At 38.7% G+C, this 23,480-nt stretch overlaps 1 protein-coding gene across 1 annotated transcript in view; it reads left to right on the top strand.

Moving 5' to 3' along the window:
• The window catches only part of LOC129011399 (mitochondrial intermediate peptidase-like), a 163,802-nt gene that overhangs the window by 65,214 nt on the left and 75,108 nt on the right, over positions 1-23,480 (top strand). The window contains 2 exon segments of the mRNA XM_063650628.1: positions 15,024-15,098; positions 18,839-18,958. Coding sequence (XP_063506698.1) covers positions 15,024-15,098; positions 18,839-18,958 — 195 coding nt within the window.

Raw genomic sequence — 23,480 nt, forward strand, 5'->3', positions numbered from 1 at the left:
TCTTTAAACCATCGGTGGGTCTGTGATAAAGTGTAAGCATTTTTAAAGGATTTTTTAATCTTAGGTCATCTTATTTAGTTAGTTAGAAAACACTACTTAAAAGTAAGTGAAAAGTAGTATTTCCGGTGGATTTAGGCTTGAGATTTTGTCTCCTTGGACCTAGCCAACATTTTTATTTTATTGATTATGTGCCATCTGGATTACTGGTTATATCAAAACAAGCTAGTTGAGACATGCAATCCAGTTGTTTTCCCATTATAGACACGTGAGGAAATGCAGTGCCGTGACACACAGCTTGGGGTGGGATGGGATCAGCTGGGAAATCAGAGCTGCTGCTTGGCAGCCTGATGCCTGGCTTTATGCCGCTGAAGTATTTTCTTGTTTTGGATGACTATGTTTCAACAAGTTTTCTGTCATTAGATCTATCACGTGCCCAGGGACATCAGCGGTAGGAGTTCTCTGCTTCAGGATGAGTTGAATTACTACCATAACAAGGACTTGTACCAGAGATTGTCTTACCTGTTAATATATATGCAGCTTCTCACCACAGTGCATTTTCTCAATGGTCATAAGTAAAAAAGGTATTTTATCACAGTGACTTAGCTCTGTAATAATTTGATACCAAACTTTTAATGTAATGTTATTTAAATTAGACTAGTGAGATTGTGAAATGTTAGAGAATACTTAGCAAGTTTATGAGATTACATGCTTACAACTTAAGCTCATGACAAAATATTTAGAGAACTCAGGTGATAACTGTGTTTACCAAACATTTGTATTTTTTGGTGTTATTTCTAGAATCATTCCAAAATGCTGTGCTAGCTTCATAGAATGGGAAAGCTATTTGTTTTAATGTTTTTGTTCCTATGCGTGGTCAACAAACACTACCACTTTTGTTTACCCCAAGAATACAGTTGACACCTTCCTCTCTTTGGTAAGGCAGTATAGCGTAGGCTGTGGACAACTGATGCAGTGTTTGGCTCATATGAAGCACTCAGTAAGTTAGTTATTAATAGGGTGACAATATGATCTACTGTCCAAGCCAAACCCGTTTTTTTGGTGAGAGAGGGACAGGGTCTCACACTGTCGCCCAGGCTAGAGTGCAGTGGTGCAATCACATCTCCCTGAAACCTCAAATTCTTGGGGTGAAGCAGTCCTCCTGCCTCAGCCTCCCAAGTAGCTAGAACTACAGCTACTTGCCCAGCTAATTTTAAACTTTTTTGTAGAGATGGTGTCTCGCTCTGTTACCCAGCCTGTTCTTGAACATTCAGCCTCAAGCAGTCCTCCAGCTTTGGCCTTCCAAAATGCAGGGATAATAGGCGTGAACCACCGTGCCCAGCTCCAAAATGCTATTAAGAAAGAAGGGAGTGCTATTATTGATCACACCAAGATGGCAGTCATAACCTAGGACTGTCATGCCCACCTCCATGTGTGGTCACCCAAGCTGTGACAGCATTGAGAAAGTCAGATGTTTCGGATGCAGGGACCTGAATTTCTTCCATTTAGTTAATACATTTTAGAAGTTCATTGACTAATTGTCACCTTATTGAATCTTCATCCTAATTTTGTGGCAGAGGTATTTTTATCCTCATTTTACAAATGAGAAAATAGGATACTCTAAGATTTCTTTAGGCTAAGAGGCAAAAGAGTAGCAATGGAAAACACAGGATGCCTAACTCAGACCCAAGCCTTTGTCTTTCACACAGTTCTCCTCCTTATGGACCATTTTTCTGCTTGTAAAATTAGAGATTTAAGTTTGCTCATCTTTGTTTTTCAAGTCATTGTGATGACTGTTTTTTTCCTAAGTCAGGTATCTAAAACTTTAACACACAATCACCTGGGGATCTGGATAAATGCAGATTCTGATTTAATGGATGTGAAGTGGGTTCAGAATTCTGTATTTCCAGGAAACACCCAGCGGAGGTTGCAGTGAGCCGAGATCGTGCCACTGCACTCCAGCCTGTGTGACAGAGCAAGACTCCGTCTCAAAAAAAAAAAAAAAGAAGTGCCCAGATGCTGCTGGTCTCTACTTGCTTTGGGCTTCACATAGTTGGGTAATTACTGTTATTACAATCCATATTTAGAAAAAAAAAAAAAAAAGAAAAGTTGCAATTCTGAGCAAGACACAGATTTTTACCTTCTTAATATAAGAAGGAGGTCGGTTTTATAGTCTTTCATTTTCCCTTTCTGGCCGTAAATGTGTTCTGGCATTAACAAACAATAGAATAAATGAGCACTGGGAGTCCCCTCTTGCACAGCTGTGTGTTTGGGTACACAAAGAGGGTGGGGCCCCCACTCCCTAGTGTCCTTTAAAGGGACCTTTCACACAGCAATGGCTGATTGTGTCTCACAGAGTCTAGTTGGGGCTCTGGAAATCTAAGTTTAAACCATTGAATGCATCATGGGGATAGGATGAATCAATTAGCTAAATGCTCGAAATAGGAGCATTTAGTTACCCAACTGTAGTACAGCTTTGCAGGGTGGGGCAATGTGAGGCAACCACTCCAGGGCTTAAGTCAGTTCTTTTTAGTTTATAGGCAACTTTGGCATATTAGACAGGCTGCATTCTCTTGTTGTAGTCATATAGTCAAATCTTGAGTTTTTAGAAATAAACACAGGAATTAACTGTTTTAAATACAGTGGTAATTGTGGAAAAATTCAGGTTGGATTATTACAGTAAGCATATTAGGTCACCATAGTTAATTATTGGCATATTACATTCCAATTGTAGAAACAACATTTCTACCATTTTCCTGTTTTAAAAAACCACCCACGATGTTTGATCTCTGCATTTGAAATACCACTGTTATGGCAGTACAAACGGCACCATTTATTGTTGGGGTAATTGCCTTTCCAACACTGTAAATGATTACTGTCTTCTAAATTCCTTTATTGCTTTATCTGCACCTCTTTTGTGGCTCTTGGTGCGTTTTCCCCATGCTTTATTAATTCTGAAATACATTCGGCCCTTCTGTGTCCACACAGTCAACTAACCATGGGTCAAAAATACTTGGAAAAAAGTAGTAATAATAACAACACAATTATTAAAATGCAAATAAAAAAGCAGTACAGTGTAACAACTATTTACATAGCTACTTTGTATTAGGTATTACAAGTATATAAGAGGATGTGCATCATAGGTTATATGCAAATACTATACTATTTTATACCAGGGACTTGAACATGTATAGATTTTGTTCTTGGAGGAAGGTCCTGGAACCAACCCGCCTCAGATACTGCAGGTTGTACATTCCTTTTCTGGTTTCAGGTAGCAGGATCAGGTGAGATTCATTGTATATTACACAGCTGCTTAGTAGGATGCCTTGCACAGGGTGGGATGCTCGGTGAAGGTGAGCCCAGAGAGTCTTGTGACAGATCTCACCTGCTTTTCTTGCTCTGTCTTCTCTTACAGCCCATTTCGTAAGCACAGGAGGCAGCCAGCTTCAAACCAGGGCTCATTTGGACTCGGTGGGATCCTATAGTGACAAAAAAAAATCTGCAGATATTTTTATGTGAGAAACTAGGAAGGGGCATAAATTATCTGAAGTATAAAGTTCACTCAGTAAAAATTGCTTTGAAATAAATTCACATTAACATAAATTCTCAAGCCATGTTTAAAATAGTCTGCCCTTGTTAAGGGATACAGATTTTATAGAAAACTGTTTCTGAACAACTCTATAGTAAGATAGTTTGTAAAGGTTGCAGATTGCAAAGCTTTACTGAGGGTGTAACTAGATTTACTATTGTATTTCAATAAAATGCCTCCATAAAAGTAATAGTTGATAGGTGATATCTGAAAAAATAACAAAGTGGGAATCTCCCTCTTTACTGTGGAAAAAGAAACTGTTGCAGGAGGGAAATGTGGAGCTTGCAGTTGGTATTATTTGGCGTTTTTCAGTATGGAGGCAGTGTTGGATGCTGGGTATTTTTCTTCTGTTTTGGAGCAGAGAAATCAGAAGGAGTTTTGTGGATCTGCTAATGCATTGAGGAGACCAGTACATATGGCACCTTCTGTGCTGTGTCCATTTGTTCCCTGGCCATAAGGAAAGGCAAATTAGTGTGCTTTCATGAGCTCCATCAACTTGCATTCCTTAGAAATGCACACTCTGATGGGGCATTGGAACTGGCTCAGGCGCCAGAGTGGCAGGACACCCTGCAGGCAAGTTCCCAGAATGCCTGGGGGCTGTGCTCGCCTGGGAGAGGCAGAGACAGGTGCGATGGAGAAGAGCTGAAGAGGAGCTTTCTAATAAAGTGGGTGTAAATATAAGACTGGAAAGAAGCTGTAAGATAGCCAGAATAACAGCTGTATTTATTCGTTTATTTCTTTACGATGTTTTATTTATAAGAATTGTTTCTTTTATTAGTGAAAGTTTACGTTTAATTGCTTTACCAAGTCATTTTCCAACCAGTGTTCTACATATTAAATCACCTGATTATAAAAGATGTATGGGGTGGAGAGGACAGGTGTTCTATGCTCAAATAATTTTGGAAAATGGGTGTAGCATTAAATGGGTTTCTGTAAAGGGAGGACTACATATAATTTAATATGCTAATAACTGGAATCCCCAAGAAAGGTGTTTACTTGAGTGAATTTCCTAGACAATCTGACCTGCTTTTGTTGTTGGGTCTTCTACCACAGGCAGGGCCTCTGTTGAGTCAACACAAGCACGAGAGTTGGGCAACATCAAGTGAAGGCCAAGTAACTTCACTCAACTGGATTCTATAGATACAAAATTAAGAGCGCTCGAAGAGTTTCTCACACTTAACCCATTTTTTAAATGACACGTCTGTAAACCTCATTGGGAAGACATGTACAATATACTGTGTGTAGAACACTTGGAATGAAAAGAGGTTTTTTTCTTTTTTTTTTTTTTTTTTTTTTGAGATGGAGTCTCCCTCTTGTCACCCAGGCTGGAGTGCAAGGATGCAATCTCAGCTCACTGCAACCTCTGCCTCCCAGGTTCAAGCAATTCTCCTCCCTCAGCCTCCCAAGTAGCTGGGATTACAGGTACATGCCACCACACCCGGCTAATTTTTGTATTTCTCGTAGAGATGGGGTTTCATCTCTACTGTTGGCCAGGCTGGTCTCGAACTCCTGACTTCAGGTGACCCACTGACCTTGGCCTCCCAAAGTGCTGGGATCACAGGCGTGAGCCACCGTGTCTGGCTTTTTTTCTATTTTTTTTTTTTTAGTAAAAAGTGGAGAATTTATGCTGTATTTCAGACCAAATATATAACACATAGAGATTTATAGTTCTCTCTCTAAAACTTTGGGATTAGATGGTTTGGAATTAAGAATTTTCTGGATTTTTAGAAAATTAATATGGTTTATCAGAAGAAAAAATTGCAACAAATTTGGTTATAGATCTGTTTGACTTTTATATGTGATTCATGAATTGGGCAGCCTCTATTCTACAAAACAGAATGAAAGCTACCCCTGGGCAATAGCAGAAGAGTGGGTTTTATAAGGTGGGAACAAGGAAACAGAACACTAGAAAAAAAAGCCGGTTGATTAGCATCAGGTTCCTCTTTTGTAAGGGTTAAAGCAAAGGGAGCTTCCATATTACACTGACTCAGGTAGACTGCAATCTCCTATTTTCAGGAAACACTGGACTGTATGGGATCTACCTGCTTCTCTAAAACTTCGGTTTGATTGTGTGGCATTTAGCATGAGTGACTCCATTTGGTTTGGTTTTGTCTATTGGGGCCTAATGTAGGAGCTCAGTATAAAACAATGGCCTCCCATAATTTTTGTTTAACCTTATACTGTGGATGTTGAATTAAAAGAAATGAATAAACTTAGCTAGTTCTGGTAGAGTACCCAGTAGTGAAACACATCATAGTTCTGCATATTCACGAAGTGTAAGGGTAAATATTTTTAAAAGATAAATACTTTACAAACTTCACATTTGTCCAGGTCAGGTCTTAACATCTAATGGTTTTTTGGTCAAATTTATGAAAACTTTCCAGTCTTCAGACCTTAATGGATTATGGAATTGCAGGTAAGGGATCTAGACCACTACTCACAGAAATTAGAATGAGGCACATCATTGAATTTCCCTCTCCGCTGTTACATTTAGCCTAAAGCTGCCTTACATATTTTAAATTAGACTTAAAGATTTCTCCATACATAATGAACTCTAACCTAACTAGAGGTATAAACAGCCTGTAACCTACCCTTATACCAATCACAGAGTTTCAGCCAATCACAGGCTGTTGAAACCTTGTTCAAATAAGGCAAATGTGAACTGTAACCAACCCAGCTGTTTCTGTACCTCACATCTGTTTTCTGTAGGTCATTTTCCTTTTTCTGTCCATAAATATTATCAGACTATTTGGCAGCTCCTGAGTCCTCTGAACCTATTCTGGTTCCAAGGACTGCCCAATTTTTAAGGTGTCCTTTGCTCTGTTTAACTCTGTTAAGTTTATTTATTTATTTATTCATTTATTCATTTATTTATTTTTATTTATTTTTGAGACAGAGTCTCGCTCTGTCACCCAGGCTGGAGTGCAGTGGTGCTATCTAGGCACACTGCATCCTCTACCTCCCGTGTTCGCGTTCCAGCGATTCTCATGCCTCAGCCTCCTGAGTAGCTGGGATTACAGGCACCCGCCACCACGCCCAGCTAATTTTTTTTTTAAGTGGATACAGGGTTTCACCATGTTGGCCACACTGGCCTCGAGCTCCTGACCTCAAGTGATCAGCCTGCCTCAGCCTTCCAAAGTGCTGGGATTACAGGAGTAAGCCACTGCGCCTAGCCAAACTCTGTTAAATTTAATTTGTCCAAAGTTTTTCTTTTAACGCTGCTTAGCCCACTGCAAAACCCAGAATTAAATGTATGGCCCAACTGTGAAAATGATATGGAATTATAGGAAACATGTTTTAATATGCCTAACCTCAATTCTGACCTCATTTTATTTTTCTGCTTTCATTTTTCCTTATCTAATTTCCTCATCTATCAATTGTATACTAATTGTGTATTAAATATATAAATTATATTCACTGAATGTTTTGTTGAGTGTTTTATTAAGTGTTCATTCGGTAAACACTGAATGTTTACTGATCCTTTTGTGGGGGAACTTGTTGAAGTATCAGTAAAACAAATTTTGGATGGAAGTGCCTTTGCCATCAAGGGGCAGCATACCTATACAGGATCGAATTTTGAGGGGTACACAAACAAATCGAAAGTGAATCAACAAGCCCGAAGTTACACACCTACAGCATGCATCACAGACTCCACCTTCTTGTGGTGCAGGTATCGGAATTTTAATGCTTTTGAGGGCAAAGGATGATGTTTTATTGTTGTTCTTGTTACAGGAAAAATTATTCATGACAGTTATTAAAGAACAGTAAGGCAGACTTTATCAGGGGGGCTACTGCAGTGAGGTTTGGTAGTTGGGGAGAGATTCTGCTCAACTCCAAATTCTACAAGGAAAAGTGGAGATTTATAGCCAAGGAATGAGGGAGTGGAGGGAGTTGGAGGATAAAAAATTGCTAAGGTGGGGAAAGGGGGATTCTCACTCGACTGACCGAACTGCTTGAGACAGTGTTCAGCTATGCTGTCTGTCATACGTGCCAAAGCTTTACAAGTTTCTTCATGATAGTCTCTGATGATGTCTAATTCCTGACTTAAAAGCATAGTTCACCCTTTGTAAAGCTTTTCTGCCTTTGTGTTTGGTTTGGTTTGGTTTGGTTTTTCTCCTTTGGAGGCTAAGCCCAAATGATATTACTTAATGAAGTCTGAACTGTTTGGGATTTGCCCATCCACCTAGGATGCAGAAAGCTCGAAAGAGCAGTGCTGGCAACCAACCTTCCTACAGGAAAAGGCAGGTAGAATGCTAACTTTTCTCGAGCTCATAGAGAAGCTGAGGTCTCAGGGCCCTCGAGGTATCTGAATCCAAAGAGATACAGATGGCTCACCTGTGGCAGATCATGGGTGGAAAGGCTGACTGCCATACAAGGGGGTAAGAAGAGATCAGTAACACTTTAGCAAATTGTTAGAGACCCAGTGTGGACTGGAATATCAATCTGGAATACCTGAGGGCCCTGATACTGGAGGAGTTTGCATTCACTTGTAGGCCATTTTCTGCCGGCCTCCTGTGGGTGCTCATGAGAGCAGGGTGTGAAAGCAGACAGGCCTCCTCTGTGTTGTAGGAAGTGATTGGCTGCTGCTACAGGAATAGCAGAAAACCCTGACTCCCTGCTCCAAGATAAAGCAATCAATAAAAGCAAACTGAGTGACTTGAAAATAACTAACAACTAGAATAACTTCAGAGTCACTGTCTGTCAGGGACTTAACCGTTAAAGGATAAGACGGAAAACATGGATAACATGTATGAACAGATAGAGAGAAGTGGAAACTCCAAAAAAAAACTACAGTCAAATGCAAGTGCAGATAATAAAGCCACGATATCACATATGAAGAATTCCTTTGAGAAGCTCATCCATACACTCGATGAAGCTGGGGAAGGAATCAGTGAATTTAAAGATAGATTAGGTCAGTAGAAATTATTTAAACGGAAATACAGAGAGGGGAAAGGAGTACGGGATGGGAAACAAAAACAAAACCAAGCATCCAAGAACTCTGGGACAATACCAGCCAGCGTAACATACATGCAATTCAAGTTCCAGAAAGGAAAAGAGAGCAATAACAAGGCCGGAGAAATATTTGATGGCATAATAACTGAGAATTTGCCAAAAATAATGAAAAGCACACCAGAGATCCAAGAAGCTTCAAGAATCTTAAGCAGGACAAATAATTTAAAATAATATACCTGGATACATTGTTGTCAAACTGCTGGAAACCAAAGATAAAGAGAAAACCTTAAAGGCAACCAGGGCAGAAAAGACACATTACAAACAGAAGTAATAATTACAGTAGACTTTTCATTCAAAACTATGCAATTCTGAACTATCTAGACTTATAGCATGAGATACATTTGATCATCAGAAGAGAGAGATTTTCTGATTAGTACCAGTATTTTATAAATACGAGCTGGAACCTGCAGATGAAAAACTGACTCATTGTTTGATAACTAGTTCTACTTAAGGTGGAGAAAATATTTTCAAAAAGTGAGTTAATGACCAAGTTTTGTGGCAGATATTGAAATATTGAAGATATTAATAGATTAATAGCACATTACTTTATTTCATTGTGGGGTTTTTTTGTAAACCTTAAATTAATTACCAGGTTAGAGAAGGCAGCCTCTTCTAAAACCAGGTAATTTGAGGAGGCATACATTTTGGGTTAAAGATAATTGGCTATTTTATAAATGAAAAAAAATAAAAAATAGGCCTGGCACAGTGGCTCACGCCTGTAATCCCAGCAGTTTGGGAAGCCCAGGCAGGTGGATCTCCTGAGGTCAGGAGTTCGAGACCAGCCCAGCCAACATGGCAAAACCCCATCTCTACTATACAAAAATTAGGCATGGTGGTGCCTGCTTGTAATCCCAGCTACTTGGGAAGCCGAGGTGGGAGGAGTCCCTTGAACCTGGGAGGCAGAAGTTGCAGTGAGCCAAGATTGCACCACTACACTCCAGCCTGGGCTACAGAGCAAGACTCTGTCTCAAAAAAAAAAAAAAAAAAATCAGGAAACTATGAAAGTACATTCCTTATTTAGAACTTGATTGTTAGGTGCTACAGAGAGAAAATTGTTTGGCTATAATTCCTGTCTTCTAAGAACTTATAAATCAGAAACAGACCACATTTGCAGAGTATGTAGATAACACAGTAAAATGTAAATAAAGTTTGTCAAAGTCAGTGATTATTGTATTATATAGTGCAGCAGTAGTAGTAAAGAATACCAGCTACCATTTATTCAGTATCTGTGTTAAACCTGACGTGTTAACATTTTAAAACACATTATCTTGCTTGATTCTCATCCTATGAAAAGATAATATCAACATTTTGCAGATGAGGAAAATGTGGCTTCACAAATTTCAGTAAGTTGCCCAACATCCATGCCACTCAGCTGGTAAGTAGCACAGTTGGGATTCAAACTCAGTTTTATCTGATGCTCTTTCCTGTGCTACAGTAATGCGCAATCATGGGAGTTTGAAATGCAGGCAGATTTTGGTGTTAAGGCAGGCCATGCTCTCAGTTCTACTGTAATGGGTTAAGTTCATGGAACGAATGGTATTTCTTGATTAATTGGATATTGTGAAGCAGCCATTTCGGTGTTCAGGAGTTAGGATGCTAGAAACAGCCTGAAAGGCCCAAAAGAGCTCTCCAGTCCCAACGTTTCTTGCACAGTTTTTCTTTACCATAATTAGCTAATATAAACATTCTTGATTTATAGCATTCTTAATATGCTGGTAGGATTCTTTTTAATTTTTGATAAGTATGGGGCCGGGCGCGGTGCCTCAGGCCTGTAATCCCAGCACTTTGGGAGGCCGAGGCGGACGGATCACAAGGTCAGGAGATCGAGACCATCCTGGCTAACACAATGAAACCCTGTCTCTACTAAAAATACAAAAAATTAGCCGGGCGTGGTGGCGGTTGCCTGTAGTCCCAGCTACTCAGGAAGCTGAGGCAGGAGAATGGTGTGAACCCAGGAGGTGGAGCTTGCAGTGAGCCGAGATCGCGCCACTGCACTCCAGCCTGAGCGACAGAGCGAGACGCTGTCTCAAAAAAAAAAAAAATTTTTTTTTTTTACTAAGTATGGTAGTGTCCATATCCTCAGAAGAATTGAGAAATTATATGTCAGTGTGAGATAGGAGATTTACAGATCAGTGGAAGGGAGTATTTTCTGCCTTGGAAATTATGGAAATTGAAATAGTATCTGGTAAAACATGCAGCTGATAATATGGTGAAAGTTATTTCTAATGCCTCAGACTTTGGTAAATTTTCAAATTCAATATAATGAACATAATTATAATATTATTCAAGGCTTAGGTGTTTTAAATGCGTTTTCATTTATACATAGTTGCTCATTACCTATCAGCTTAGATATGTTAATTCTGTTTCTTTAATGTAGCAAATGTGAGAGTCTTGTGTTCAGGAGACAATAATATTAAACATCTGTGCTGCTGTGTAGACTTAATTGCTTTTGGAATTACAGCAAAATTGAATTACAGTCAACCTTCTGTATCTGTGGGTTCCACATCTGTCGATTCAACCAACAGCAGATTGAAATTATTTGGGGGCTGGACACGGTGGCTCATGCCTGTAGTCTTAGCTCCTCAAGATCTTGGCTGAGGTGGGAGGATCTCTGAGCCCAGGAGTTCGAGGATGCAGTGAATTATGATTGTGCCACTGCACTCCAGCCTGGGCAATACAGTGAGACCCTATTTATGAGAGAGATAGGTATATTTTATATATATATTTTTATAGATATACATAAATATGTATTTATATGTGTATCTATTTGGGGAAGAAAAATGGATGATTGTGTCGGTACTGAACATGTACAGACTTTTTTTCTTGTCATTATTTTCTAAAATGTACACTATAACAACTATTCACACACTAGAGGTAATTTCAAATATATAGGAGGATGTGCATAGGTTATATGCAAATACCGTATCATTTCACAGCAGGGACTTGCGCATCTACAGATCTTGGTATCCTTAGGAGGTCCTGGAACCAGTTCCCCCATGTATACCAGGGAACACTGTAATTCAGTATTGGTTATCGTGGCCGTGATTGGCAAAGCAATATTTACAGAAGAAAATCTTGACCAGGAAACATTTTTAAATTTCAGTTTTAATTTTGAAACGTTGTTTATTTTTAAAAAATAACTTTACATATAACTTTAAAAGCAAATCAGTTTGTATGGTATTTATTTTTTCAAATTTGTTGTTATTTTTTAAAAAGCAAGTATTTTCTAAGAGAATAAGCATATAACTTCATCTCAATTAATACATTTGTTAATTCCAGTTGACAATCAAACTAGTTTTTTTAAAACGAACATTTACTTTTCTATGTACAGCACATACAATATGTGTATCTTTTATTTGTGATTTGATGAGTTAATGATTCTGTCCTCTGAACTATTCTACTAGGATTAGGATTATACTTATTCTCTACTTATGTGTTTCTTTACAAGTGAATGTTTTTTGTATTACAATATATAGTACACATTGAATATATAATTGGAGTACTTAACTTTTTATTTTGAAATAGTTATAAATTCACAGAAAGTTGCAAAAACAAAAATGCAGACAGGTCCTATGTCCCCATCACTCAGTTTTCTCCAGTGGTAGCATTTTTTGTTTTTTTCTAAATACGTATTTTCTTTTTTTAGAGGCAGTGTCTGGTTTGCTGGTAGGGAAGAAAGCCTAATGGCAGTGAGCGAGGGAGGGGGAGAGTGAGGCACGACCAGCTGCCCATCCTGTCATGGTCTGGAACTCAGTTTCCAAGGTTTCTCTGGGGTCCCTTTGGCCAACAGGGGGTCTGTTCAGTCGGTTAGGAGCTCAGAATTTTTTTTTTTATTTCTCAGAGTGGAGATGGGACCCGGCGTGGCTCAGCTTCCCGGCTTCTCCGATGGGGACCTCCTTTCCTGTCTTCTGCTGGCTTCCACCTTCTGCCAACAGCCCTGTTCTTTCCTGCCCTTTGCATGTGCTGTTTCTTCTGCCTGAAATGCTTCTTTCCCCTTCCCATCCATCCTTCTCTTGTCTAGTTAACACCTGTTCATTTTGCAAATCTCACTCCTACATCCATCAAGCCTTTCAAGGTCACAGCTCACATCCCGTCCCCTACAGGCCTTTTCTTCCCCGCACGCATTACAGTTAGTAACCGTGGAATTGGTGCTTACGTGGAGAATGCTAGCTGAGAAGTTTTGGGGGCAGACACCGGCTGTTGCCCACTGTTTGTGCCCCTTGTGCCTAATGCAGTGCTTGCTTACATGGTCTTCATATGTGTTAGTTAAATGAGAAAATATTGTCACAGCTCAATGGGTTCTTCTTGCCCACTGCCCAGAAAAGCTAATGTGCGGAGAACAGCAAATGTTGCAACAAACAGTTTAATCATAGCAGGGCCAGCTAAGTGGAAAACAGAAGGCGTTTCTCAAATCCACCTCCCTGAGAACTTGGAGGCTAGAGTTTTTAAAGATACTTTGTCAGGCAGGGGCCTAGGGAACTGAAACAGTTGATAAGCTGTGGATGAAATCATAGGAGTGTCTAAACTGCACAGCTGAGTCTGTTCCTGGTTGGGGGGTGGGTCTCAGGACCAGGTAGCATCTCTTGGTTTGTCGAAATGCTAAATCTGAAAAATATCTCAAAGACCAGTTCTTTAGGTTCCACAATAGTGATGTTATTTACAGGAGTAGCTGGGGAAGTTACAAGTCTTATAGCCTCTGGCTATGTGACTCTGGTAGTGAGCAACTTATAGAAAAGCAAGCTTAGCAGTGGCAGGTGATTGTTTACGTGTATCTATTGTTTAGCAAAGTCCAGGCCCCTACCATAATTCCAATCCAGCCTTAGGAATGTGGCTTCAGTCCCCAAACAAGCAGGAAGGTCAGGTTTTCTAGCCTCAAAGTTTAACTATAAACCAAATTTTTCTTATAGTTATCTTGGCCTCTGCACTAGAATAAGCTAAAGACAGATGTAGCCTGAGAGGTTAGAAGCAGGATGGAGTCAGTCATGTTAGACTTCTCTTCTTATTACTTACAATTCTGCAAAGATGGTTTCAGTGTCATTCTTCCACATATACTTTTTTTGTAAAAATTATTAAAACTTGGTGAAGCATGAAAAATCTTTTAAATGTAGCATAAATCCTGTCAACAACATAAAATATGATATAAAGTAAGGTTTAAAGAAACGTGAACATTTTGGCGCAATGTATTGGCAGATATGACTTAAATAAATCTTGACTGTTAAAAATCCTGTTTGAGGAAATATTTCTTTCATACAAGACGAGTGCCCCTGGTATCAGAAAGCCCCAGGCCTGCGACCTGTACCAGAATTCACACTATGTAGCTTCCTCCCATCTGTGTCTTAGCTCTTTAAAAATATTGTCTTTTCTGCCTAGTTTACTTCTCTTGCTGCCAAATGGAAAGAGAAAAGGCTGTAGGTTTGCCATCTGAGCAGTCAGCAGATTCTATGTCTTTCACTTAAGAAGCCATTTCCTAGCAGTTCTTCTATTAGTTCATTCCTTCACAAATCTTTCCTGAGTGTCTGCCGGCTCCAGGCACTGTTCTAGGCCCTGGGAGTAGACTCCTACAAAGCAGTGGCTAGTTTCCGCTTGCAGCAGACAGCCCACATTCTCATTCACAGGTGGTTAATTTATACGACCATACCACTGAGTAACTTGCCATTGGTCTTTATATAATGTGTTTCTCTTTAGAGGGGCTTTTAGCTTAATTAGGTTGTAAATCGGTATCTTTCTTTAATAAACATCAGTATTAATGATTTTAAACTAGAGTAAGATTGAGGAAAGTTCTTGTTCAACTACATTATTAATTTATTTCTAAGAGGATCTGTATGTTATAGGGTTAGGCCTAATTCATCTCAAAAAGAAAGCCTTAAATCACATAGGGACATTAAACTAAGTGTCCAAGCTCTACAGTTCTTTCAGATTGGAAAAGAAAATACTCTGCAATTCATTATTATGACTATTTGTTAGGATGTCAGTTTAGCTTTAACACTGGCTGACACCATGAGTTACCATTTCTTTCTTGACATTTTCATCTTTTAGTCCTATTGTCAGTGATTATATGCACTTAAAAGTCAAGAGAGTATTTGAAAAGGCGCTCACTGATAGCAAAGGAACAGAAAAAGTATTCCCTTTGAGGTTTTAAATAGATTTTTAAAGATCGGCGCCAGTGTCTTAGTTCCACATAATCCTGTATTTTCATGTACAAACCCTTATTTGACAATTACCACTTTTTGAAATTAAACAGAATGTATTTATTCATGTTGTCTTGCCAACTAAAATATTTAACGTTATTATGTTTAAACTATAATGAAATTCTATTACTCATTTTACATTTGATGTTATTTTTAAATTTCCTGACTTATAATATACATAGTGCAGTGACTTATTACGCAGTTTACTCACATATATATTCTTTTGTTTTATCAAGCCACTGCCAAAAAATATGGTGTCTCGTCTTTGTGAATCTAAAAAGGTTTGTGCTGCAGCTGATATGCAACTTCAGGTATGTATGTCCCTTTGTTCTGAAGCTTTCTGGAGTCATTATCCCAAATAAATATATAACTTTAAAGTCTTGCCAATGATACCTATTTATTATAATAATTATGCTTCTAAAACATCTTTCATCTGAGTTCAAAGAACTTGACCAAAATTGACTCATTTAGTCCTCACACTGCCCTTATGAAGTAGGCGTTGAATAAAATTATTTCCTGGCCAGGCACAGTGGCTCACACCTGTAATCCCAGCACTTTGGGAGGCTGAGGTGGGCGGATCACGAGGTCAGGAGTTCGAGACCAGCCTAACCAACACGGTGAAACCCCGTCTCTACTAAAAATACAAAAATTAGCCGGGCGTGGTGGTGCGTGCTTATAATCCCAGGTACTCAGGAGGCTGAGGCAGGAGAATCGCTTGAACCCGGGAGGTGGAGGTTGAAGTGAGCCGAGATCTTGCCACTGACTCCAGCCTGGGCAACAGAGCGAGACTCTGTCTCAAAAAAAAAAAAAGACTATTTCCCATTTTCAGTTGGGAAAAAATGAAAGCTTAGAAAATTTACATGACTTCTTCTAAATCACACATTTTACCAGCTAAATTAAGGCTCAAACTTAATTATATATATATATATGTTTATTCATTTTGTATCTTTTTAAAATTTTTGTGTTTTTAGGTTTGAAGTTTAGATAGTAATTGCTGTTAGTTTTAGATAATATTCAAAACCAACTTCCCAGGTTTCGAGATGAAGACCAGAAAACTTTCATGAACCATCTGGATGCCAGTTCTGCATGACACCAGATGCATAGATGTTTGTAATGACTGAGATTGTTTATGGAATTCTCACTCCTCTTCAGATCTTGAGTTATGTAAACACCTTAAACACCCATCTTTCATCTTAAGCAGTATTCACTTTATGATGATTCAGTTACCTGTTTAACAAAGTAATCACTATTTAATTGCTTTATAGTTTTGTAAAATTCAGTCCCTAGAAGGTAATAAATGTGCTCTGTTTTTCTGTACCTTGAAATATGAAATACATGTTTCAGTGAAGGAAATCTATTATATAGACAAAACCATGAATCTATATTTGCTTTACCTTACTCAGTATCTATTCATATCAATATAATTTTTAAAGGATTTCTGAGTTATTTTTAAAAATTAACATTACTTGGCAAAAGTCTTGATTTGCTGGTGTCTTTAGTAGAAGGCTTGGCTTTTAAAAGTCTGTTTTGTGGCTTTCTTCTTGAAAAATTGTTCTGATAATTTTCTTCTACAATGGAAAACCAACCCTTCCCTCCTCCACCCTCCAAAAACAATAGCCCCCTAGAGACAGAGAGAGACAAAGTCCTGGTAGAGGAGCTGCCTGGGTTCAGCTTTTATATTACACTTGGACAGTGGAGACAAACACAGGTGGAAAGGAAGTGAATTGTTTCAACTTTCTATGGGGACATAAACAGTGTTTTTAAGGCCGGGCGCGGTGGCTCACGCCTATAATCCCAGCACGTTGAGAGGCCGAGGCGGGCGGATCACGAAGTCAGGAGTCCAGACCATCCTGGCTAACATGGTGAAACCCCATCTCTACTAAAAATACAAAAAAATTAGCCAGGCGTGGTGGCGGGCGCCTGTGGTCCCAGCTACTCGGGAGGCTGAGGCAGGAGAATGGTGTGAACCCGGGAGGCGGAGCTTGCAGTGAGCCGAGATCGCGCCACTGCACTCCAGCCTGGGCTACAGGGCGAGACTCCGTCTCAAAAACAAAAACAAAAAAACAAAAACAAAAAAACAGTGTTTTTAAAACTGTACATTTTTTAAAATTATTGTTTTAAAAATAAGCTCTTTATTTTTCTGTGACTTAGTAAGTTTCTTGGCCCCAGGAATGCATGACTCCCTGGATAGGCAGATAGGCTCATGTCTTTGAAATTGTTTAGTTTATCAGCAAATAAGCATAAAAAGAATGCACATTTAATTTATTTTGCTCTGTTTTCATATTTAATTTATTTTGCTCTGTTACAATTCAAAAAAGTTACCCCATGTTTATATCATTTTGTAAAAGGCATAATTGAAGAAACGAAACTCTTAAATTCTGATTTATTTATATATTGGGGCAAAATAACACCTCAGTTGAGGTTAGAATGTAAGAGTTTCAGTTCCTGATAATTTACTCTGTTAGAATATAGGTAAGACATTGAGTAATTTTGGCCTCTCTGATTATCTTTATGCATTGTTACTCATTATAAAATGTAGAATTGAAAGAGCTATATTTAGCTATATGTTTAGATTACCAGTTAGAAGAAAGCAATATTATATTTAGGAAATGTCTGTATTTTTCTAGGGAAGGTTTAAACTTAACTTTATAATTTAGAACCATAATTCTATATCTAGATGCAGCCAGAAGCTAGAGGTCATTTAAATTTTTTCTTTTAACCAAACTAATCCTCACTTCTTTCAAGTCAACAGCTGCACATTCTCTACAAATCCCATTTCTGAATCACAAAGATACATATCAGAAGCATAATTGCATGTCAAAATTTGTCCTTTAAAATAAAGCATTTTCTACTTGCCTGCATGAAGTCAAATGTTCAAGTCAGTGTTCAAAAACAATATTTGAGTCAGATGTTGCAGTGAAAAAATGCTTTATGTTTATTTTAGATTTCTTTGCAAAATTTAGTTTTCAGTACTTCGTAAACAGCAGATTTCATGTCCAAACTTTCTTTAATGCTTTCTTCTCCCACTGTGTTTCAGTGGCCTATATCCTCTACTCAGAGGAGAGTGCTCTTTTTCCCTTGGTCATCTAGTTGAGCCCTCCCTATATAGCAGCTGCTTCCTTTGTACTTCCTGACACCAGGTGTGGGAGTCTAGTTCCAGCCTCTCCAACAGCTGCACCAGAATTCTTCGATACATCTGTACTCACGAGACGCTGCATTGCTATTTCTTTCTCTACCCCCACCACACCTATTTAATTTTCTTTCACCTTTCATCACAAAACTAGAATTCTTACCGTTTCATTTCTCTCATTTAAGATATATCAGGATTCCAGGAGGAAACCAAACAAAATTTGTTAGATCCAGCAGGTCTAAAGTTGTAACTGGTTTTGTATATTTCTGTCTATATATATATATATATATATATATATTTTTTTTTTTTTTCCGAGATGGAGTCTCTCTCTGTCTCCCAGGCTGGAGTGCAGTGGAGCGATCTCGGCTCACTGCGAGCTCCGCCTCCCGGGTTCACGCCATTCTCCTGCCTCAGCCTCACGAGTAGCTGGGACTAGAGGTGCCCACCACCACGCCTGGCTAATTTTTTTGTATTTTTAATAGAAACGGGATTTCACTGTGTTAGCCAGGATGGTCTTGATCTCCTGACCTCGTGATCCTCCCGCCTCGGCCTCCCAAAGTGCTGGGATTACAGGTGTGAGCCACCGCGCCCGGCCTTCTGTCTACATATATTTTGGCAAAATTCCAGTTTTGTGTCACATATTTAGTTTGCCGCCATTGTACATAAAGAGTATCTTATGGGTATGATTCAAAGTTCTTTAATATTCTTATTTATGAAAAGGTGGAGAGCATTCCTTTTCATCGTTAGCATGGTCTTAAATGTGGTATGAAATACATTTCAAACCATATAAGTTTATTTTTGTGACTGTTTTCAACTGTGATTGGTAACTGTTGTTCTGGTGCACTTATAGCATCTTTGGTCTACCACATCTTGATGTGAGGATGGATGACCAAAACTAAGTAGATGTTTTTATCTATCCAGGTCTTTTATGCCACTCTGGATCAAATCTACCATGGGAAGCATCCCCTGAGGAGTTCAACCACAGACATTCTCAAGGAAACACAAGAGAAATTCTATGGCCTACCATACGGTCCAGATACTGTGAGTCCAGCATTTGGCTTCTGTTTTGTGTATTGAGTGGTTCTGCTATTACTTCTGTAGCTTGTGATTATCTTCCCCTTTGGAGAACTTGAAATCCCTACATTTATGTTGAGGCTTCACATGGCTCAAATGCTGGAAATTGCCTGGTTTGTTTAATATTTCCAACTACCCATTTATATGTTCTTATTTTCCTCCCTCTAGCAGTGTTTTTGTACCTTTCTGGAAATGTGGGGGTTAAAAAGGCCATTGGAGTTGGTCTATATTCTTCTTTTTAGTTATTCTTCTACAATGTGAAAAATAGTGATGTAAGATGAATGTGATTACCAATCCTGAATCATTTTTATTGCAAAGAGAATTAACATGTATTGAGTATCTTACATTGTACCAGGAATTATAATAGATGCTTTACATATCTTATCTTATTGAGTACCATGTCAGGAGAGAGAGCAGGAGCAATGTTACCATTTATTGGATTCTAGGTGCCAGACTCTATCTAATTCCTTTGGGAAAAGAACTCTAATTTAGCTCTCAAAATAACCTTATAAGTTAAATTATATCCTTGTATTTGGGGCTCATTTGGAGGCACATGCACATTATATGTCCTGTCTGAGATCATCTAGGTAGTTAAGTGATTGTATTGGGGTTCAAAGCAAACAGGCTTTTTTCGTCACTCAAAGGCTCCTGTAAGGAGCAGTTGAGCACCGTGACTCCTAGTGCAATTAACAGTGTGATTCTTGGTGCAGTTAGCAATGTGACTGACTTAACGTTACCCAGGCCTTTCTCAGGTGCAGGTGATAGAAACGCGGTTCATATGGTCTTAAACAGAAAAGGGAATTTATTGAGTCTTATAACTGAAAAGTGCAGGGGTATAGGGGTGTTTCAAGTAAGTTGGATTTAGGTCTCCCACAATATCGTTAGAAATGTTTCTCTCTCCGCTTCTCAGCTCTGTGTTTTTCTGGGTTCCTTTCATTCTCTGGCAATCTCCCCAGACCGAATGGTTTGGTAACTACCGGTAGGTTGAGGTTTGTGTCCTTCTAGCCTAGTTGGTCTAACAGAAGGAGAGGTAACTTGAAAGTGTTTTGTAAACTATAAAAAGCAGAATAAATGTCAAGTGGTTTTATTTGCTCTAAGATTGAGTAGCAGGATATGTTGTGCTAAGAGATTAAGTTAATCAATAAACTGCAATTGTCCACTAAATCTTCAGGTCCTAATGCTCAGATATGCATGGGAAAAGATCATATTTACCAGACAAATGAAGCAACAGGATATTTTATCTTCATAATACCTCTTGTTATTAGTTTTCGATTGGCTTAGAACCTTAATTATCTGCTACAGGTATATGTCAGTCATACTAACTAACTCTTTTTAATCTTACATGTAATTTACTGTTCTAATACTTTCTACTGCCAGGCTCTTGATTATCTGTGTTAGTGAAAATTTACAGTGATAAGAATAATCTAACTATTTATTCATGGAATAAATAATAACAATTGCCTAGATTTTACTAGCATTTTCCAGTTCACAGAGCATTGCCTGATTCACCTGCTTTTGGGCTTGTATGTTTTTGTTCTCATCTTATATTCTTCTTTCTGGATATGAGTTAAACTTCATGACCAGTAAGTAGTAAAGTCCTGGGAAGACTAACATTAGGAGAACTGGGATGCTTGCCAAAGCTGCAAAACTTCAGTTTGACTGAGTTGCTTGCCTTCTGCCCTTTTTTGTCGTAGGTCTTGTAACAAAGTAATTATGTCTCTTTTTGAAAGAAAACTCAACTTCCTTACCATCCAGATTTCTTCTTTGTAATCATTTAACATACAAAGATGAAGTATTAGTGGCAACCAAATTCTGAATCAACAATCCATAAATCACTTTTAATTTGAAAGGAAGAGTGATGCTAAGTCCATATGCCTTGTCCTAATTCCTTTTGAGAAAATAGAAAGATGTCTGTCTTTACTGGGATTAGCTCCACAATTCACGTTCAGTAGCCATCGCTCGCTCTTTGTATAAATTGTTTTAAGAGGTCTTTAAAAGAAGCATAGCTATGTTTAGAGAAAAAAAGACATTATTTTAAGGCTTGCCTTTAAAAAAAAGTGTCTGAGAGTTTGTTTAGATTTGTACAAATAGCCTACTCTTCCTACTTAGAAACTTCTGCATTTCTTCATTTGTTTGTCAATTCATTCATCAAGCCTATAACATTCCCGAAATCAAGTTGGTGGACTTGACCACTCAGGATTCAAATAAACCTGTAGGAATTAAGACAGTCTAACACTGGTGTAGGGATGCGCAGATAGCAGTGGAACAGGAGCAAGAGCCCAACGGCAGACTCAGCAAATTAATAGACTCTCGAATATAGGTTGAGTGACACTGTGTAGATTATTGGGTGAAGAAGGAACAATTTTTTAAAATGGTGTTGTAGTGATTGATCATCTATATGGAAAAAAAATGCACCTCTGTATCACACTGCACACAAAAAATAGAGTTAAAGACTGGATGTGAAAAGTAACGCTTTAAATTTTAGAAGATAATACAAAAGAATTTTTTTTTGATAGTGTTTTTGTTGTTGTTGTTGTTGTTGTTGTTTTGAGATGGAGTCTTGCTTTGACTCCTAGTCTGGAGTGCAGTGGCACAATATTGGCTCATTGCAACCTCTGCCTCCTGGGTTCAAGCAATTCTCCTTCCTCAGCCTCCTGAGTAGCTGGGATTACAGGTGTGCGCCACCATACCCGGTTAATTTTTGTATTTTTAGTAGAGACTGGGTTTCACCATGTTGGCCAGGCTGATCTTGAACTCCCGACCTCAGATAATCCACCTGCCTCGGCCTCCCAAGGCTTAGGATTACAGGCATGAACCACCACGCCTGGCCATGATAGTGTTTTTTTATACCCACTCTGAGTATCTTATATTTTATACAGATGCTTCTCAACTTACGATGCGGTCAAGTCCCAATAACCCATTGTAAGTTGAAACTATTGTAAGTCAAAAATACATTTAATACCCCTACACTGCTGAATGTCATAGCTTAGCCTAGCCTACCTTAAATGTGCTCAGAATGCTTATGTTAGCCTACAGTTGGGCGAACTCATCTAACACAAAGTCTATTTCATAATAAAGTGTTGAATATCTCATGTAATTTATTGAATACTGCACTGAAAGTGAAAAACAAAATGGCTGTCAGGCACCTGAAGTACAGTTTCTACTGAATGCATATTGTTTTCACACCACTGTGGAGTTGAAAAATCTTAAAGTTAAAAATGTTAAGTAAGTTGGGGATCTTCTAGATACGATGGAAAAGCCATTAAACATAGAGCAAAAGACTGACAAATTCAATGATATTTAAAGTTAAATACCACATAGCATAAAACTTACTTCCCCCCACCCCCGCTTTAGATGGAGTCTCGCTCTATTGCCCAGGCTGGAGTGCAGTGGTGCAGTCTCGGCTCACTGCAACCTTTGCCTCATGGGTTCAAGCAATTCTCTCACCTCAGCCTCCTGAGTAGCTGGTATTACAGGCACCTGCCACCATGCCTGGCTAATTTTTTAGCAGAAACAGGGTTTCACCATGTTGGCCAGGCTGGTCTTGAACTCCTGACCTCAAGTGATCTGCCCGCTTCCGCCTCCCAAAGTGCTAGGATTACAGGTGTGAGCCACCATGCCCAGCCATTGGAAAAGGATATATTTTTAAATTACTTTGAATGAGCAAAAGACATGGATATGCAAAAAATGACATAAAATAACAAATATTAATCAGGGAATGCACATTATAAAACCACATTACAATACTCCTAAAATATTTTACTATCACTAGTTTGGCAAAAAATAAAACAATTGACAGTATCAGATGTTGGCAAGGATGTGGAGTCACAGGAACTCTTATACACTGCAGGTAGGAGAGCAAATTGGTATAACCACTTTGCAGAACAGATCTGTGAAATCTGAATATGGACTACCCTATGACCCAGCAATTCAATTCCTAATATAACCTAGAAAAAAAAATGCTGTACTTTCTCTACCAGGTATACTTTTCTGTACCAGGCATGAAAAAATAGGAGGGTTTATAACAGCACTTGTTGTAAGTAGTTAAAAAAAAGGTGAGGGGGAGGATTCTGGGAAGAACTCAAGTGATTGTCATCAGAGAAATGGGTAAACAATTTGTTCATACAGCTGGAATACTGTTCAGCTATGGAAATTGAGGGCCCCAGTTGATGAGCCTAACAAGCATAAGGTAAAGTGAAATAAATGAATACCAGATGAATCAAACTAGTACATTTATATAAAGTTCAGAGTGATGCAAAACTAAGCAGTACATTGTCAGATAAATACATATGTGATTAGACTATAAAGAAAAGTGAGGGAATTATAAGCACAGAATTCATAGGAGTGGATTCACAGGAGTCTTAGAAATATTTTCTTAAACTGATTGGTGGGTACATGGTTGATGACTTTGTCATTCTTTCTACTAATAGTAGACATATAGTCTTGGTAGATAGAAGACACTTCCAAGGATTAAAAGGTGATCTGGGCT

Source organism: Pongo pygmaeus, chromosome 14, assembly GCF_028885625.2.
Source record: "Pongo pygmaeus isolate AG05252 chromosome 14, NHGRI_mPonPyg2-v2.0_pri, whole genome shotgun sequence".
NCBI lineage: Eukaryota > Metazoa > Chordata > Mammalia > Primates > Hominidae > Pongo > Pongo pygmaeus.